The 13,451-nt window shown below is 54.3% G+C and overlaps 2 protein-coding genes across 6 annotated transcripts in view; one reads left to right on the forward strand and one right to left on the reverse strand.

Annotated features, from left to right (window-relative positions):
- Ovol1 (ovo like transcriptional repressor 1) overlaps positions 1-8,043 on the reverse strand; it is an 11,179-nt gene extending 3,136 nt beyond the window's left edge. Inside the window, exons 1-2 of one of the 4 annotated variants that reach the window (XM_021152056.2) lie at positions 7,919-8,043; positions 1,224-1,441 (exon numbers count right to left, since the gene is read on the reverse strand). In XM_021152056.2, coding sequence (XP_021007715.1) covers positions 1,224-1,441; positions 7,919-8,018 — 318 coding nt within the window. In that variant the 5' untranslated portion in view covers positions 8,019-8,043. Of the gene's footprint in view, positions 1-1,223; positions 1,442-6,917; positions 7,030-7,334; positions 7,386-7,541; positions 7,583-7,918 lie in introns of those variants that run through there. The other 3 variants (XM_021152057.2, XM_021152058.2, XM_029472769.1) reach the window with 3 other exon arrangements.
- The window catches only part of Ap5b1 (adaptor related protein complex 5 subunit beta 1), a 12,306-nt gene continuing 6,094 nt past the window's right edge, over positions 7,240-13,451 (forward strand). The window contains exon 1 of one of the 2 annotated variants that reach the window (XM_021152054.2): positions 7,240-8,053. The gene's annotated coding sequence lies outside the window, so the exon portion shown is untranslated. Of the gene's footprint in view, positions 8,054-8,225; positions 8,370-13,451 lie in introns of those variants that run through there. The other variant, XM_029472768.1, reaches the window with a different exon arrangement.

The raw sequence follows: 13,451 nt of genomic DNA on the forward strand, positions 1-13,451 counted from the left end.
TGGAACTCACTCTGTAGACCAGGCTGGCCTCGAACTCAGAAATCCGCCTGCCTCTGCCTCCCAAGTGCTGGGATTAAAGGCGTGCGCCACCATGGCCCGGCCAGTTTGTTTGTTTTTTTAATGGAAACTTTCAAGTTCATGCAGTGGTAGGAGGCTACCGTCACGGCCCTGCCCACTGCAGGGCTTACTCCAGATCTACTGCCCTTCTGCTCCTTGTCTGGGTCAAGCGAGGCAATCGCTGGTGACAAGATTGAGCCAGTGCTGCTCTGAGTAGCTGCTGCAGCATCCTAGGTGTGACCACAAAGCTGTGGCCAAGTGGCCAGACCTTCTCCTTAACTCTGTTCACATTCAGTGATTGCCTGGGCCCTGTCAGGGGCCTGCCACCAGCCTGGGATCCTGGGCACCTGTCACACCATACTTCCTTCTAGCCTGCTTCTGGCACGCTAGGGAATTCCCTGTCTCTTGCCAGTTCAGGCCAGGACCTAGTCGTCTGTCTCTGCTGTCCGGGCCTGTGTTCTGCTTTCCGTAGCTGTAGAGGTCTGAGGGGCGCAGAGAGGGTGGGCAGGGAAGATGAGTGTAGCTTGAAAGGTCAGGAGAGCCCTATTGGCAATGACCAATCACAGCCTCCTGTGGTTATCTAAGTCTGTTCCTCCCTCCATACTCCCATTATTCACCCTGTTCTTTTCGAGTATGAAGGAAAGGGACATCACCCTCCTTCTAGCTACATCTAGTCTTTTGTCATGAGGGATGGCCCTAGAGGAACACCCTTCCACTACATCTCTGCTGGCAGGTGCTCTCAGGCCCTGGGGCTTATGGGAGTGTTGACCCAGCCAGGTCGGTCAGCTGACTGCTTCCTCTCCTCCACAACAGGCCATCTGAACTGCCTCATGGGTGCTCCTGAGTATGGCTGAGGGTGGGGTAGGGGTTGCTCCTGCCCTGGTCACTTCCATATGCTTTAAGGAACGCTAATTACCCCACTGAGTCAGACTTCTTGCTCCATACAGCCCATATAGGAAGCTGCAAGCTGGCCAGAAAATGAGACTGATCCAGACCCTAAAGGCTAAACATTGCCACTTCATGTCTTTCTTCCATGCGCTCTGGCTAAACGAGTCTGCGAAAGTCAAAATCTAGGACTCCGCTCCGTCCCTCCTGTGCCGTCGCTGTGGGTTAGACACGGCTCTCTACCCGTGCCCCAGACCTCAGGACAGAAGGAAAGTTATTACCTTCATCTTGGTTCGTAGAAAGCCCTGGTCTCTGCTCTGGGGATCTGTCAGATGGCTCACATCTTCAGAGGGTAGCTGGGCCACCACGCAGGGCCCTGGAGCCACACTATAGCTGGAGTCTCGAAGGCTCATGTCCAAAGCCAGGGGACAGGAAGGAGGCTCGGCCACCGATGCCTCTGGTTCCCGGTAGGGCTGTGGTGGGCAGAAGCCGAGGCTGACTGGAGGGAGAAGAACAGCTAGGTGAGGGTGGGTGCAGAAAAGATCTATCGGGGTTCTAGGAAGATTCCCAAGCCAGGAAAACCTGGTATCTGCCGCCTCCCTGCCTCCAGCTGCAGGCATGTGGCAGAGCAGGGCGGGCCCCTAGGCCATCAGATGTTGCGCCTCCCTCCTGTCCCATTAAGGTAATTACAGGTGACGCCAGCCAAGAGCCACTGCCCCCTGAGTAACTCGTCTTAGCGGAACTGGGAGGACTGAGTTGCCCTGCCAATTGTTATGCAGTTAAGTGTCCGCCTGCCCCACCTGGGCCAGTCGTTCTGGATTCCAGCATGTCCATACTCTAGGGACAAAGGGCACCACTGGAGGCCCTGGCCAGGGAACGCTCCTTGAGACTCATTCTAGTCCTTGAAGGGTCCCTTGGCAGTCTGGACCCTGGTGGGCCTCTTCGATAGGTAGAGCTCTTGGGTTGGGTGGTCCCAGCCTTTCCTTCTCTGACCTAGCCAATCACGCTACTGTACTGTATAGCCTGTCAGGACTCAGGCTGGGACTCTGTCAGCAAACAGGCCAGGTGGGTGGGGAGGGAGGAGGTCAGAGAGCAGCAGGTGGATGCTCGTAACAGTCTCCGGGCGGGCGCCCTGCCCAGCACTTACACAACCCTCCCCCACTGTGGACCGCTCACTACGGCAGGCAGGGCAGGCTGGGCACCCTCCGGCAGTGCCGTGGCATCACCGATACCTGGCAGCCCTGTGACAAGGCCGCTCCCCTCGACAAACACCTTGAACTAAACTAAACTAAACGGGCCAGGGCTGCAAGGCTGGGCTGGGACCCTGAGTTCCAGTCTTCATCAGACAAAGAAACCTAGGCCCTAAGTCTCAAGGCCAGCAGAACTGGGACAAGTATAATGTCCCAAGTAGTCCCATCTAAGCTCTGTACTCAAAAACACAAAGTAGGAAGTTTCCTAGTTTCAGAAGGAAAAATCAAGAGGGGGTCCAGTCCAGAAAGGATGGATGAATCCCATCAGCTGGATAGACTGGGATTTTAGAGCCTCAAGCTAGGCCCTCTGAATACTCTATCAAGCCAGAGATGTCAGCGGGGTGGGGGAGGACCCAGGCCCAGGCCATTGCCCTCACCTTTTCTGGGGGACCGCCAGGGCTGTGGGGGAAGATAAATATAAAAGTACTTGAGTTTCGGGAGAGGCCCAGTTCTCGCCCCCTCAAAACACAACAAAGGTCTGACAGAGGAAGAATGCACCCGCCTGCCGCCCAGAACCCGTTCTTCTAGCGCTGGCGTCCGTCTGTCCGGGGGGTGGGGGGACCTTAATGAGACACCTCATCCCCAGAGCTGATTCACCAGCTCCTGGCCCTGGCCTGGCACCGGAACTGACATCCCACCTCTCTCTGAGCCGCACTGACTGGTGCTTGGCTCAAGCTTTGAGTCCAGCTTTCAGGGAAGGTCTGTCTATCCTGGGACCTGTGTGGCACCCAGTACTGGGACCAGTGGAGTGGGGTGAGAGTAGTGATGGCTCTCGTACCCACTCACCAGACAGCCCTGGATGAAAGTCCAAGACTAGATAACAATCTCCATTTTTCTTTTCTTTTTTTTTCCTTTGTGGGTTTTGGTTGGTTGGTTGATTTTTGAGACAGGGTTTCTCTGTGTAATAACCCTGGATATCCTGGACTTGCACTTGCTTTGTAGACCAGGCTGGCCTCGAACTCTGAGATCTGCCTACTTCTGCCTCCCAGGAGCTGGGATTAAAGGCGTGTGTCACCACGCCCAGCTGACAATTTCCACTTTTCAACCCAAGTAGAGAAAATGGACCTCTCTTCCACCTTCAGTCTGTCAGTTTGAGTTGGTATGGGTGAGACTTCTAAAAGCCAGCCTAGCCACATGCCCTGGATGTGGGATCAGCAGAGGGCAGCGTGGCAGCCTGTGAGGTGACTATCACACTTGGCTCCTCGGCTTCATGAAGGAAAGCTGAGTTAGGAGTCTGAGGGATCCACTGTAGAGAAGTGGCCCTTGCCCATCTTTGTTCTTCCGCACCAACCTGGAAAGGCTGTTGAGGACAGCAGACAGGACAGAGCTGGCTGGCTGGGCACTCCATGCTGTGTCTACCTGGAGCAAAGAGCTAGTAAGTCTGCCAGGGTGGGAATGTTTGCCTCAACTTACCCATCTCACCAAACCTGTCTCCCTGCCACCCCCACAAGCACCTCCACTAGGGCCGCACGCACAGGGAGTATCCACTTGTGTGCCATCCGCCTATCCCGAGTATCACTGAATGGCAGGAGGTAAAACTGGTTGGGTGTTGCCAACACTCCTGTCTCCTAATTAGATGTTTCCGGCAAGGCAGTGACCACTGTGGCTACTACTCATTGCCTCCGCCCACAGCCGCCAAGTGTGGCAAGGATAACCCAGCTAGCCCTCGCCCTCCTCCCTCAGGGGCTGGTAAATTCTCTCCTGTTGTCTTTACCCAGGAGATATCACAGAGCGGGCCAGGAACAGCAGACCAGATTTGAAAAGGCAGCCTGTCCAATGGCCATCTCCTACCTTACGCTCCACAGGGCTTCCCTTCAGCCACTGGCCCAAATATCAGGCAGTGCCAAGTCTTAGCCCACAAAAGGCCTCAAGACAAAGATACCCACGAGGTCTGAACCCCCAGCTTTTGGGGAGAACAAATTAAGTTGATGTGGGGATGCATGAACGTTTGGGTCCCCAGCTGATCATGCAGGTACTGGGGCGTGCATGTAGACAAACTGTTGTGTTCTAAATGTATGTCTGTTGTGGGCTGCCTCATACAATGGTGTGGAGGGGCTGGGTCCCCTGTGTTCAGCTCCCTCAGACCTGCAGGGTAGCTAGCAATTACCTGCAGCCAACTGCAGATGCTACAGCGCTGGGACAGGCCTGTCCCTCAGCCTCATGTGGCCCTTCTATTTAACGCCAGCTTTCTCCAGGCAGGATTTGCTCCCTGTCCCCACTGCCTTCATTTCATTCAGTGTCTGTGCTGAAGGGAGACTGAACTCTTGGTTTTTATGAGGATGAAGGGCCCATTCGTCCCTGATGGGATGAGAGCTGTACTTCCTGTGGCATCCATCCCTTCACTCTCTCAGCCAGCACCGGCCAGGCTCCACCTGTCTATCTTATGTTGCCTGTCAATGAACAATGATACAAACACAGGCAGCGGCTAAGCGGTGCTCCCTCTTCTCCACAAGCCTGGAATGCTGTCCTCACCGTCTTTTCTGGGACAGTTTGACAGCTTCTGCCTTACTGCAGCCACGGTTGGGCAAATAGAACCTAGCTGACCCCTTCACTGCCCAGTACCCTCAGCAGCTGTTAGAACGCTCTTGAAAGCAGCTCAGCCTTCCCACAATGCTACATGAAGCAGCGGCCTACAGCTGGCTTTTCAGCCTGACTACTCAGCCTGGCAAAAGCAGTCAGAGGCAGGCAGGTCTCTGAGTTCAAGGACACCCTAGTCTACAAAATAGTACCAGGACATCTAGGACTACGCAGGGAAAACCTGTCTTGAAGGGTAGATCTTTGAGTTCCAAGGCCTCCTGGTCTACAGAGTGAGTTCCAGGACTACACAGTAAGACTCTGTCTGTCTCAAACAATGAAAGGAGTGGCCAAGTTCCTACACTATCTAGCAGCAGTGGCAAGCTGGGCCACGGTGTCTGGAGGAACCCTGGCTCCTGCACTGCAGCCTGGCTAGCCTGGGCTTTAGCCTGTAGGGTTTTTTGTTTGTTTGGTTGGTTGGTTGGTTTGGCTTTTTGTTTTGTTTTGTTTTTGTTGGGTGTTTTTGAGCTAGGGTCTCGGATAGCCAGGACTGGCCTCAAGGCTGTCATGTACCCGAGGCTGTCTGAATTCCAGAGCCTCCCGCTTCCACCTTCCAAGTATGGCGATTACAGATGTGCACAACCTACCTAGCTTCCGAGCTTTGGGCATGTGTTGTGCTGCCAGAACAGGCCAGCAAGCCAGATTATTAGCCAGGGGGAAGGCCTGGAAGCAGGGGGACCTGGAGCTTAGAAGAGGCACCTGGAATTCTCCTGGAGTTCCAGCTTTCAGGCTCAGTCTGTCCCTAGGTCCCTTCCTTTTCTGCGACTTCACTCATCGAGGACAAGCCTTAGAGGAATGGCTCCAAGGCAAGTACTTGAACCTCCCATAGAGCAGGAATGGTATTTGCTCCCCAGCTACAAGGGCCTGCTTCATTCTAAAAATAATAACAACCCACCGTCCTTCCTGTCAGAGTAACACAACCAAGTGGAGAGTCACCAGAAGAGGTGGTGGGTGGTGGAGAGGAGCCAAGTGAATCCCCGAGTCGCGCTGACTCCAGTGGAGAACGGAGTCATTTCCTTCCTTGCCTGCCTTCTGGTGCGGGCTACCAGCTCTCCGCAGAGCTGAAGGAATGACCATGACTACCCTGGGAGATGACTCTGGGAGCTTGTGGGAAGGATAGTGAAGGCTACCTCCCAGGTCAGGCCCAGCAGCCCAGCACCCTCAGTATGTAGTAAACTCTGGAGGGGAGGTCGGAACTCACAGACTCCCATACTCCCAGTCCTCCCACCGGGAATGGGGTCATTGCTTAGCTGGTCAAAACATGCTGTGAGGTAGGGTGACAGAAACGTGCCCAGCCAGCTCCTGGGACCATGGTTGGCTGCTGGTGGAATGGCTCAGCCAGGAGACAGAACACACCCCCTGCACTCCAGCCGTCCGAGGCATCCAAGCATAGAATAGCTCCATTCCTCTTTTTATTTCCAAAACTGTGGGGAAAACTGTAGCTCCAGGGACCACCTGACACAGGAAGGAAAATTAAGCCCTGCCGCTCCTACCCACAAGACTCTCTCGACTCAGCGATGAGGGGGGATTCTTACCAGAGCTTCTGCCCACCCTGGGCAGTCCTGAGGGAGGGAAGCACCTCATTAGGGCGGCACTAGCTACCCAGAAGTGGCCTATCTACCTAATGGGACAGGCCATGGGACCAGGTCTCTGGTCTTCATGCCCCTGGGATCTGTACAGGGGGCAGGGGAATCTCCAAAACCCAAGGAAGTCTTCATAATTTGAACTAGCTGAAAGTCAGTGTATGGTCTGCTACTGACTGGGATGGGAAGTAAAACTAAAACCAACAGCACTGTGAGCCTGGCTTAACACAGGCTCACCTTTAGCACAGTCCAAGTTCAGTTTATCAGATCCCAAGGAGCACCTAAGCAGCACGTCAAACACGGGATGGGGAGGAGGCCGGAGCGAGGAACCAACGGGCTGTGTCCCTCACCAGCCCTTCTGGAGGTGGCGCACTGGCCAGAACATACAGCCAGGCAGAAATCACAAAATCCCAAGCCCACACCTCAGGTGAGGAGGCTCTCTCCTCTTTTCACCTCCTGTTCCTCCACATTGGAGATTCTAGGGCCTTCTGGCCCATTCCCTCCTTTAAGCAGCCTTCAGAGTAGCCATACAGCCCCTTAAGTAAGGTTCAGTTGTAAAGCATCCTACCAGCCACTGGATCCTGGAAGGTCTGACACAAAACACCATTACGCCCAAGACAGCCTTCCAAGAGGGAAATTGAGGCAAGAAACCGCACAGGGCCCCTCACTCACCACCCTCATTTCCCCCTCTTTCTTAAAAGCCTGGGTGGAGCCAGGGAACCTGCAGATCAAGGGTCAAAGTCGGTTGGTTAATTACCACCTCCCCCTCCCCCCTTGGAGGCGCAGGGCAGTAGGCTCCTGCCCCACCCCCAAGACAGGGGAGGAGGAGTTTTGTATTGGGAGAGAGGGGGCAGAAGTTTTCTAGGGTCTCAGAGGAAGATGCAGCTGGAGGAAGAGATATTCCAGCAACTCAATTCTAAGTTGACGTGCAGGCTGTCAAGGCGTCCTCCCTAAATAAACTAGGTACACTGGCTTCCTGGAGTACCTTACGGCTCTAGAACCATCTTTTGCTTGGTGTCCTCCGCGAGCTGAACCGAGGTGGGACCGTCTCAAAGGCAAGCAAGGTGCATTGGGTTTATTTCCCAGCAGCTCCTGGACCGTCAGGCAGGAGTCCAGGGAAATTCGGTGGTCCTGAATCTGGACCCTCTTATTTCAAATACCACCAAAGTTATGGGGCCAAGTTTTCTCTTACAATGTAGCCCAAGTTTCAGCGGAAACTCCAGCTCTGCTCCTTTCCATTCCCCGGTCCTCCCCTCCAAAGCGGCATCGCTCCAGTGCTCCTCTCCTGCCTCATGAAAGCCCGGGTTTTCTGGATTTACGACGCGAGAGCCGGAGGTCGCCTGAGCGGTGACACACCCCACTGCATCCCCTGTAGCCCGGCGCGGGCAGGAGATCCCGGGCCTGAGAGCCGCAAAGCCTCGGTTTGGAGTCCCCTTCCCCCACCCGCGCTCCTTCAGCGCCGGGGGTCGAACCGCGACGAGAATCTGCGTCCCCACGCTCGACTGACCGGCGCCGACCGCTGGTCCGTGCGCCCCGCCCTCCGGGCGCCCGGAGCCCGAGGCGCCTCACCTGGCACGTAGATCTCGCCGCGCTCTTCGTCCGGGAGCTCGCTCCAGTTCCTCTTGCACGTGGAGACGCATGGCTTCTTCACCAGGAACGCGCGGGGCATCTTTAGTTCCTCCTGGCCCGGCGCGGTTCGCTCCGGTAAGTCGAGTTCGTGTGGTTGTCCCACCTTTTCTTCCACCGGATCGGGGTTGAGGCGCGGGAATAGGGACAGTTCAAGGAAAGAGTCGCCGAGGCGTGTCCACGTTCTGAGGACAGAGTGTACCAGGGACCACGCGTGGCGTTTCCAACTACGCCGAAGGTCGCCGGTGTCCGCAGAGCGGGTGCAGCCAGGTGCACGGGGATCGCAGAAGCGCTAAGCGAGCGTCCTTTAGCTCGACTGGCGTCCCCGCGGCTGCTAGCGAAGTCTTCAAGTGCGAGCTGGACGGACGGGTTCACGCTTTATTGGCTCGCGGCGGTGTGTGTTGGTGGCTCGGGCGGGGGTGGGGTAGGGGTGTTGATCTGATCTAATTAGCTTGGAGTGGCCGAGAGAGCGATGGCGCATGCGTTGGGAAATAACGGTGACAACCCACCTATTTGTTACCTGTCGAACCGGTTTCCATTCCGCTGCGGATGAGGTGGCCTCGCGGCCCGGGCGGGGTGGCACGACGGGGGCAGGGTTAGGGGGCGTGCTCCGGTCCCCACACCCAGAAGCACCCGGCCCGCCCCGGACCTCCCCTGCCCGGCGTGCTCACGTTTGCAAACTAGAGTTTCGGAGGGAGCGGGCACGGAAAGGGAGGGGAGGGCAACGTTATTTGCACCGGCGCTCGCACGCTCTGTGGGCGATGACATAAAACTGGCCCAACAGGCCCGGGCCCAGCCTGGCGCGCCCGGGGCGCCGGGAGAGGCACAAAGCCGCGGAGCGGGAACCGGAGGTCCGGGCCCGAACCCAGCGGCCAGGGATCCCCAAGGCCAGGGTGAGCAATTCTTGGTTCAGCGGAGAGGTATTTGCTGGGCACCAGGTTCCTGCGGAAAGGCACGCGAGATGAGAGGTGCGCGTGGACCCGGAGGCTCAGATGCGCCTGTGAATCCAAAGCTGGAGCCTGCCTTCTGGTTGCGAGGGCGTTTAAACTGCCCCAGTCCAACCTAACCCAGGCCAGCACCTTGGCATATGGGCGGGCGTATTCGCCCAAACTCTCCCGGTCATAAACAGCCGGATTTCAGATTCTGAAAACCTGGAAGAGGCTCTGGGATGAGGACCCCAGCTGAGTGAGATCTGACACAGTCCTCTTCTGCCTGTTGCAACCAGTGTCCTCCCTGGGTGGGAGTTCAGCAAGCAGCTCCCCCTCCCCTCAGCAGGCCTAGTTGGAGCGATGCCCCACCCCCACTGAACTGCCCGAGAGTGTTCCGTGGCCTTCGTGTGAGCCACTTCACTATGACACTTTGGCCGTGCTGGGTTGCTTTTACTGGCTGACCTATTAAAGGCAGGGATGGGACCAGCAGTTAAAGGCTGCTAACAGTTTTAGACTCCAGACTTCAGTACACCTGTCTCACATAGTGTTAAATGTTTGCCGGAACCGAGTGTGAGGAAATTAGTCTGATAAATGAATTCACACAGTTCAAAAGTCAGGAGTCACAGGTGGCTACGGTTCATGCTTGTGATCCCAGCTCGTGGGAAGCTGAGGTAGGGAAACAGAGTTAGAAGCCAATCTGTGTTTCATAGTGAAATCCTGTCTCAAGCAAAACAAAAGAACTAAAAGAAAGGCTGTCCATGTGACTCACAAGGTACTTGCCAGTAAGTGGGGAGACCTGTGTCCAGCTCGCAGGACCCACAGAGTGGAGCAAGAAACTGACCCCACAGGTGCTCTCTGACCCATGGCACAGAATGGAACGGGTGCGTGCTGGCACACACACACACACACACACACAGAGCAGTAGTTGAAAGGAGAGGGAAGTCCTTAATATGGTCTCTGAGGCATATGTCACTTGCAGCGGACATTTCAAACGTGGGAGAACTTGTAGAGATCCCATATATTTCCCCATATTTTTGTGAACTCCCTGGGGTGGATGAGGAGAAAGTACAGCTTGGGGCAGCCCTGCAGAGACACTAGCCCCCTCCTCACTGAGCAGGAAGTAGACTGAGTTTGACCAAGGGCCTTAAGTCTGTTCCTGGAGGATCCTATCACCCACCCACCCACCTCCCGGGTTTCCTGGGAAGGTGACAGGACTCTTCTGAGCCATTAAGGTTTGCCACTTCCCCTTGCTGTCCCCAGAGAGTCATCTGTCATAGCCCACACTTCTGTACCCCCTTTCACTCTGATCTTGGACCTTGCTCAGTAACTAACATTAGTTGAGCACCTACTGTATGCTTATCTTTAGCAATAAATCTGGGGACATCAGCACTGATTGGGAGGCAGCTGAACTTGGCTTTTTTTTTTTTTTTTGAGACAGGCTTTCCTCTGAGTAGCCCTGGCTGCCCTGAAATTAGCTCTGTAGACCAGGCTGGCCTTGAACTCACAGAGATCTACCTGCTGCAGCCTCCCAAGTGCAGAGATTAAAGGCAGGCTGGTGGGTTTACATAGTACTTCTTGAGCTTCTTCATGTGCCGCCTCATGGCAGGTGAGTATGCCCAGAGTCTGCTGTGAAGCCTTCACCGGCATCCTGGAACACACAAAGCCAGCCTTTTTTTATTTATTTTTTATTTTTTTTATTTTTAATCAGAGAGCAAGTTGAATGTCCAGAAAGACAGGTGGGAACTGAAATGGGTGACACCAGCCCAGTCCAGTGACTCTACAGGTCCAGAGGTTCATAGTGAACTGAGCAAGGTCCAGGAGCGAGGGCGCTCGGCTTGGGCTGTCTGTCTGTTGCTGCGGCTCCAGTGAGATCCATGTTCATGGGATGAATCGTCATTACATTGTTATTTATTTTGTATGTGTGAGCATTTTGCCTGCACACTTGTCTGTGTATCACATGCGTTCCTGGTCCTTGAGGAGACCAGAAGTGGGCATCAAATCCAGTGGCATTGGAGTCATAGATGGGGTGAGCAGCCACGTGAGCGCTGGGAATTAACCTCAGGTCCTCCTAACGTGCTAGCAGCAAGAGCTCTCGATTGGTAAGCCAATTCTACAGCTATTACACCTAAGGTTTTTTAAGACAGTGTTGCTCTGTCAGGGGTGGGGAAGGGAGTGGCACACACCTTTAATCCCAGCATTTGGGAGGCAGAGGCCGGTGTAGTTCAAGGCCAGCCTGGTCTATATATAGTGAGACCCTGTCTCAAAAAAGAAAAAAAAAAAAAAGGAAAAAAAAAAGCAAGAAAAGAAAAAGATAGGGTCTCACTGGACCTAGAACTCACAGGTTTAGCTACACTGGCTGAGCAATGATCGCCAGAGATAGAGCTCTCCCTGTCTCCATCTCTCTGCACAGGGTTACAGGTGCACATGGGTGTCAGGATCTGAACTCAGGTCCCCATGCTTGCTCAGCAAACAATTTCCCATTGAGCCTCACTCCTCTGTGTGTGTGTGTGTGTGTGTGTGTGTGTGTGTGTGTGAGAGAGAGAGAGAGAGAGAGAGAGAGAGAGCGCAAGCTCTGCTGGATCATTGGCACCCTGGAGATAGACAAGGTGTGAGCATTGAGACACTCCTGCTGTGTCTCCATTTGCTAAACACCACTTACTCCTCTCTCTTAGCTCATCTCCCAGGTATTTCTTGAGTGTCTACTAGGGACTAGCTCTGGGGATTTTACTGCTCTAAGGATGGATTAACTAGGGTGGCAGGTGGGCTTACTGAAGTCTGGATGGGAGGTGGAGCCAGCTGGACAAAGTGGCAAAGAGCATAAGTGGAAGAAAAAGCTGGGGCCAAGGCTTGTGATAGAGAACCAATCTAGAGTGCACCCAAAGCTCCCAGCAACCATGGTGGCTGGATGCTGAGAGGGAGGGAATCTGAAGGCTGGGGGCCATGGTGTGACCTGTGATGTGCAGACTGGAGCAGGGGCAGGGAGGTGGCCGTAAAGAGACCAAGGTTGTGTTGGAGCTACTGTGATGGTCCACGTAAGAGATGGCGGGTTGAGTCACAGAGAAAACCAAGCTATGAGTCTTGTGTCTCGAATGACATCACCTGCTGGTGTGGAAGACAGGAGGCTGAAGGGAAGAGGAGCCACAGCAGGCAAAGGACCAGTGTGGCCCCTGCATGCTTTCCGAACTGGTGCTCAGTTCTCATCCCAAGGAGCCCGGGGAGTTAGGACAGGCACTGGGAAGTGTTTATAGAGTTATGCTTCCTGTTCTCACGGAAGTCCTTAGGAGAAGCCAGGCTAGGATGGCAACAGGGAAGGGGTTGTGAACCTGGAGTTTTAAAGCACAAGGGATCATGGGAGAAACATGCTAAGAAGACACAGAAAAGAATTTGTGCCTGTGCATCTTGGCCAAGTCACCTACCCTCTCGGGGCCCCAGTTTCCCCAGCAGCTCTAGCTCTGCCTTTGAGAGTTAGGAGATTCTGACTTTTGCCTGGGAGCACGGCAGCCCTACAGTAGAAGCAGCCCCTCAGAGCAGGCTGATGGGCTCCTTTGCCAGCCACTTGAGCAATCCCCCTGCACTCCCTCAGTTGAGACAGGCGTCATATAGTCCAGGTTAGCCTCTTAACTCCTTATGTGGCTGAAGATGATGTTGGACTTTGGTTTCAGTAATGTATAGCTAAGCCGATCAAGTTGACCTTGGTCTCTGTAGACAGATCATGAAATTTCTGCCCCAGTTTCTTGAGTACCTGGTATATAACAGGCTAAAAATAACACCTTTTTGTTTCTTTTGTTGTTTTGCTGCCTCACTATGTAGTTCTGGCCTGCCCAGAACTCATTATATAGACCAAGCCCGAAACCCACAGTGACCCCCTCAGCATCCTGAGTGCTGCAATTAAAGGTGCTGTCCTGGAACTCACTCTGTAGACCAGGCTGGCCTTGAACTGAGAAATCTACCCGCCTCTGCCTCCCAAGTGCTGGGATTAAAGGTGTGCACCTCCACTGCCCGGCAATACCATTTTTAATAGTACTGCAACATTCATCCTCACAAAATGTATAGTTCAGGGGGTTTTAGTCTTCAGGGTGTTATACAACCATCACCCCTAAGTCCAGAAAATTTTTGTCTTATTTATTATTGCTAGGGTGGAACACCACGACGAAAAATGAAGTTGAGGATTTATTTGGTCTATACTTCCACATCACTGAAAGAAGTCAGAGCAGGAACCTGGAGGCAGGAGCTGATGCAGAGGCGATGGAGCGGTGCTGCTTACTGCCTTGCTCCTAATGGTTTGCTCTGCCTGCTTTCTTCTAGAGCCCAGGAGTGGTACCACCCCCAGTGGGCTGGGTCCTCCACCATCAGCTATTAATTAAGAAAACGCCTTATAGCCAGATCTTATGGGGGCATTTTCTCACCTGAGGTTCCTAACTCGAGCTCATGTCAAGTTGACATAAAACTAGCCAGCACAAGCCGGGCGTGGTGGCGCACGCCTTTAATCCCAGCACTCGGGAGGCAGAGGCAGGCGGATTTCTGAGTTCGAGGCCAGCCTGGTCTAC

Source organism: Mus caroli, chromosome 19 (assembly GCF_900094665.2).
Source record: "Mus caroli chromosome 19, CAROLI_EIJ_v1.1, whole genome shotgun sequence".
NCBI classification, from domain to species: domain Eukaryota; kingdom Metazoa; phylum Chordata; class Mammalia; order Rodentia; family Muridae; genus Mus; species Mus caroli.